The sequence below is a fragment of the Ranitomeya variabilis genome, chromosome 2, assembly GCF_051348905.1.
Source record: "Ranitomeya variabilis isolate aRanVar5 chromosome 2, aRanVar5.hap1, whole genome shotgun sequence".
In the NCBI taxonomy this organism is placed as follows: Eukaryota; Metazoa; Chordata; class Amphibia; order Anura; family Dendrobatidae; genus Ranitomeya; species Ranitomeya variabilis.
In genome coordinates this window covers 644,523,057-644,529,056 of record NC_135233.1, presented here as the reverse complement: position 1 = coordinate 644,529,056, position 6,000 = coordinate 644,523,057, and the positions used below count along the sequence as shown (strand labels likewise).

The following is a 6,000-nucleotide window of genomic DNA, read 5'->3' as shown; positions in this document are numbered from 1 at the left end:
CATGGAATTAATGGTGCTATATAAATTAATAATAATAAACAGATATTGAGAAGGAGTTGTATGAGTAGTGGTCAACCTATTTAGAAAAAAAAACAACAGACATGGTTATCTATTTTTGGTAGCAAAGTTAATAAAAAAAAAATAAAAGTTTGTATATGCAGGTTATCTGTTATTAGTCGGTTTGTTTTACCTTTAGTGTTAAGACTGCAAGATATCTACAACTTTTCCAATGCTACAAACTTTCAAAGCGCCCGAAAGAGAGGGGAAACGAGTGGTATAACAAAAAAACACATTAAGCAGTCATAGAAAGATTTTTATATTTTTTATTAATGTTCACTTAAAACTTCATAACATAATATGAATACCCTGAACTATTTATAAAGGCTTCAACTTCATTAGTAAGATTGCTTTAGTTTCTGAATATCGCTGAATTAAAATTCAAGCACCAATCTGTTCTCTCCAAACCTAGCCTGAATCTTTGTCAACAAGTACAGAAAACCAGTGTGTGCATGATTATACTAAAGAGCACATATTACTATAAATAAAAACTACTATTTTAAAGGTGTAGTGGTAGATGTTGAGTTCTAAAGTATTAGAAATTATGCACAGTGCAAATAAACTGTTGGCAAGATCCTATTGTTCGGTTGGAGGTATTCAAGGATGAAGACAAGCTGTTCATTTTTGTTCTGTTGCCTTTTTTGACATTCTAGAATAAAAAAAAAAAAAAAAAAAAAAAAAAAAAAAGGATTGATGTTACGAAAAGTAAAAAAAATTCAAAAGGGTTGGAAAAAATCATGCACAATAAAAGGGCACAGGCATGTTTATAGCACCAAACAGGGCATCATAGACTACATGTACACATGTAGTGGATGCTACAGTTAAAGGGAACCTGTCACCACGTTTTTGGAAGATGGGATAAAAATAGCGTTAAATAGGGGCAGAGGTGGGCGTTACATTAGTGTGTTTGTTATGCGTTTATTACCCACCTAAGTTGCCGAAATACCTTTGCAAAGTCTCCGTTTTCGCCTGTCAATCAGGCTAGTCTGGTCAGATGGGCGTGGTGTCTTCCCCCAGATCTTGTTTAGTTTTCCGTTGGTGGCGTAGTGGTGTGCGCATGCCCAAGGTCCCGAATCCTCTGCCAGGGGATTTCAAAGAGCGCGGTGTCCGTTATTGCATTGGTGATCGGTGGGCGCGGCCATCTTCCTTTGGCCGCGCGTGCGCAGAAGCGGCGCTCTGCTTGCCGCGGCGCTCTGCTGGCCGCGGCTTCAGGAAAATGGCCGCCGCGATATCCATCTGCGCACGCGCGGCATCCCGCGGCCATTTTCCTGATGCCGCGGCCAGCAGAGCGCCGCTTCTGCGCACGCGCGGCCAAAGGAAGATGGCCGCGCCCACCGATCACCAATGCAATAACGGACACCGCGCTCTTTGAAATCCCCTGGCAGAGGATTCGGGACCTTGGGCATGCGCACACCACTACGCCACCAACGGAAAACTACGCAAAATCTGGGGGAAGACAACGCCCATCTGACCAGACTAGCCTGATTGACAGGCGAAAACGGAGACTTTGCAAAGGTATTTCGGCAACTTAGGTGGGTAATAAACGCATAACAAACACACTAATGTAACGCCCACCTCTGCCCCTATTTAACGCTATTTTTATCCCATCTTCCAAAAACATGGTGACAGGTTCCCTTTAATAGTAACAGCTAACATTCCTAAAATAACATATGTTGAATCAATTCTAATGCTATATACATCATTCACTGCCCAACTCATGACCATTCAATTCTAAAATGTATCCTGGGAAATATTTTTGTTTTCTTTTGTTAAAATATCTTTTCTTGTAATATTGATTTAATATATCTTAACCCATTTACTCCCTAAGCCTGTTTCACCTTCATGACCAGGCCAGTTTTTACCATTCTAACCACTGTTACTTTATGTGGTAATAACTCTTTTACGCGGTAATAACTCTTTTACGCTTCAACGGCTGCCACTGATTGAGAGTGTTTTTTCGTGACATATTGCACTTCAGGATTAGCAGAACATTTTTTGCCAATAGGATTACCGCTTGTTTATGAAAATATCAAAAATGACAAAAAAAAAATAGAAAATGTCAAACATTGAATTTTTATGCCCTTAAACTAGACTACATGAAATCATTAATAAACATTTACCTCATGTCTACTTTACATCAGCAGTTTTTATTTTTAAACAGTTTGTTAGGAAGTTAAGGGTTAAAAGTTAATCAGCAAAGCATTTTTCATTTTACAACAATTTTTTTTTATAAAAACAATTTTTTTTGTGGGGGGTTGGGAGGCACATCACAGTTGAAGTGACTGAGGGGCCTATGACAGAAAGTATCCCAAATGACAGTTTTAAAAACTGCAAACCTTAAAGTGCTCGAAACCGCATTCAAGAAGTTTATTAACCCTTTAGATGCTTTACAGAGATTAAAGCAAATTTAAAATTTTCACAAGGCAAGGGTAACAGGAGAAATTGCACACCAAATAATATGGTTCTTTTTCTCCTGCGTACAGATACCCCATATGTAGTGAAAAATTACTGTTTGGGCGCACGGCAGAGCTTCTAAGGGAAGAAGTGCCATTTGAGCTTTGGAGCGCCAAATTGTCTGGAATAGATAGGGGACACCATGACGTGTTTGCAGAGCTTATGTTGTGTTTTTTTTTTGTTTTTTTTTTATTAGGCACACGTGACCCCATTTTACAAACTACTTGTTGCTAAATAAACATTGCAAATCTGCTATTCTAGTGCTCAGTACGTTGTAGTGCGCCGAAACATTATAATTTCACAGGGAACTAATATTTGCAATTTCTCCAAAAAGAATAAATTTTAAATTTTTCACTGACTAATCTAATTGGAGTGAAGAAGAACTAATAAAACATAACTTTTAATGACAAATGATGTAAATTTTTTGTTTTACTATTATTAAAAACACACAAAAGTGCCGGTCAACCGCAATATTCCAGTGATATCTTTATTGACATCTGCGATTTCAGCACAGATGTTAGACAATCTAATAACTTGTGATAAACTATAAGTTATCGTGCCCCATCAACTGGAGAGCAAATTTAATTTAATTATTGCAACGCAATATTTTCTCCCCTTTTGTTTATATACTGTCATTCAGGTTTTTGCCCCCCACAGTATAACAGATTTATTCAATATAATATTTCCTGTGTGAACCAGAGAAGGTAACCACCCTTAAAGGGCTTTAAGTCTGGATGTTATGTGTATTTACAGCTGCTGCTGCTGCAATATCTATCTATTCTATGTGTGTACACAGTATGTAATTTATCTATTCTATACTGTCGTATCATGTTGTGATTTTACTGTACGCCGCTGATGAAATGTCGGGCTTTCAAATACATAGTGGGTGTGTAAAAATCGGACAGCACTCGCATGGTCCAAGTGCCGTGCAATTTTTTCTCGCACCCCTTGACTTTAAATCGGAGAGTTTTGTTCGATATATGAGAACAATCACAACATGCTGTGATTTTGTTTTATTAGTCCGATTTTGGCAAAAAAAGAAAAAGAAAAAAAACAAACAAACAAAAAGAGGGATCCATTCACTATAATGAAGCATCAGAGTTATTAAGGACTCCGTCTGGCCTGTGCTCAGCATTGTCCTTTTCAGTACTGTACAAAACTGTTGTGCCCAAAAAGACTGACATCGCCAGATCATGAGCCAGACTGCATTCACAGTGTCTCCATCTGCCTCATTATAGTGAATCTCCTGCAAGAGGTTCTGTCTGAATTACATATTTCAGAGATTTACAGGAAAACCGCTCCTGGCTGTGAGTGTCGGAGGTTAGCCGTCATGTTAGCTGAACACCCAGCACTGATCGTGTGGGTACAGCTCTTGTGCCCGCAGTCTCCAGGACATGTCCATACGTCTAAGGTCGGGAACCTTCCCTCGCAGCATTTAAAAGGCTAGGAGATCACTATTGATCTTGGCATACAAGGGTTAAACAGCTGGGGGCAGTGCAGGCACCGACCTGGCTGTGACAGACAAAGCTCAGCTAGACTTATGCAGAGCTCCTGGGGGGGGGGGGTGATCGTGTTTGGCAGTGTTCCTGAGCCCCTCCAAAAGCCAATGACGTACAGATACGTCATATGGCCGCAAATCACTGCTAAATACGATCTACCGATATGTCATATGCTGGGAATGGGTTAATAAAGATGCCCTCCCCCCAGATCTTTCAAACGGCCCATTTTGATTCAGGTTTTCAGCTCACTGAAGCATTGTATTAGAGTTGTTGCATATAGAAGTCTATGTAGGGGGAAAGAGGAGAAAGGAGATAGAAATGGATACACAGAAACCGGTTAGAAAATGCAGGTTATTGACTTATAGCCTGTTTTCTAGTCCAAATATGTGCCAACATGTCACCAATTTTCTAAATATATTTTTATTTGACTAGATGTCAGTAACAACCCATCCAATCCACACATAATGAGATGACACAGGGAAAAAAGTATAGAACATGCTTACCGAAATGTAATACTTTGTATGAAAAGCCTTTGTTCGTGATGACATCTTCAAGACGCCTCCTGTATGGAGAAACTAGTTGCAAGCATTGCTCAGGTGTGATTTTGGCTCATTCTTCCACACAAAACCCTATTCAAATCCGTAAGGTGCCGTGGATTCCTATAAACGCAGAGCTTTAATTCCTTCCATAAATTTTTTTATTGGATTCAAGTCAGGTGATTGGCTGGGCCATTCTCTGAAACCAATTGAGAGAGTTTCCTTGGCTGTGTGTTTGGGATCATTTTCTTGCTGAAATGTAAACCCCCATTTCACCATCATCCTGGTAGATGGCAGAGTTTTATCAAGTACGTCTCGGTACATTTGACCATTCGCCTTTCCTTCAATTATATGAAGTGTGCCAGTGCCGTTTGCTGAACAGCCCTGCACCATAATGTTCCCACCTCCAAACTTCAATGTTGGTATGGTGTTTTGGGGAGATATGCAGTGGCTTTTGTCCTTCAAACATGGTATGTAATATTGAATTCAAAGAGTTCAAGTTTGGTCTCATCTGACAAGATTATATTCTCACAGTATTCCACAGGCTTGTTCAAATGTTGTTGTGCAAACTTTAAATACCCTTGAACATGCTTTTGTTCAGTAATTGAGTATTGCATGGTGAGCGTGCATACAGGCTATGAAGTTTGAGTGCATTACATATGGTGTTCTTTGAAACAATTGTACCTGCCTATTTCAGATCTTTCAGTAGCTCTCCACAGATGGTCCTTGACTCTTGAACATCTCTTCTGTTAATTCTTTTCACTCCTCTGTCTGCAAAGGTCTTGAGACAGCTTACTGGTTTTATCCATCATGTTTTATGTGTGGTACCTAGGTAATGAGACACCTTTCATAGGCCATCTTCAGTTGAACCAGCTGATATTTTTCACTAAGTGGCAGTATTGTTTCCTAATTACTGATACATTTCAGCTGGAGTCATGCCTTTCCATGGATTTGTGCGCTGTGTTTCATCATGTGTTCAATACTTTTTCCCTGTGCCATATCTCATTACACACAACTTTATGGACATCTATGGTTTGACTTCTTTGCCTGTGTGCATTGGATGGGTTGCTATCGACATCTGGTGAGAATTTCATGTCAATACCACCTTTAGAAATATAATTACTTAGAAAATTGGTGATGTGTTCAATACTTATTTTATCCTCTATGTTTAATAAAAAAAAATAATAATTATACACACACACACACACACACACACACACACACACACACACACACACACACACACACACACACACACACATTTATTTTTGTCATTGTGCAAGAAAACAAAGCTCTTCTGTTGAGAAGTGAACTTACTTGTACTTGATCAGCCGAGATCCTTGAACAAGTTGTGCACCCTCATTGGTAAAATGACATGCAAACAATAACCAGTTTCGGGGCTGCACTTTGTAGGCAAACCGCATGAACAGCAATGAATAGCAAGTGAGGGCTAA

General features: G+C 39.3%; 1 protein-coding gene across 2 annotated transcripts in view; it reads right to left on the bottom strand.

Moving 5' to 3' along the window:
* Positions 1 to 307: 307 nt before the first annotated feature.
* MPC1 (mitochondrial pyruvate carrier 1) overlaps positions 308 to 6,000 on the bottom strand; it is a 31,119-nt gene continuing 25,426 nt past the window's right edge. Inside the window, exons 2-3 of one of the 2 annotated variants that reach the window (XM_077289143.1) lie at positions 5,864 to 5,996; positions 308 to 706 (exon numbers count right to left, since the gene is read on the bottom strand). In XM_077289143.1, the coding sequence (XP_077145258.1) occupies positions 676 to 706; positions 5,864 to 5,996 (164 nt within the window). In that variant the 3' untranslated portion in view covers positions 308 to 675. Of the gene's footprint in view, positions 707 to 5,859; positions 5,997 to 6,000 lie in introns of those variants that run through there. The other variant, XM_077289145.1, reaches the window with a different exon arrangement.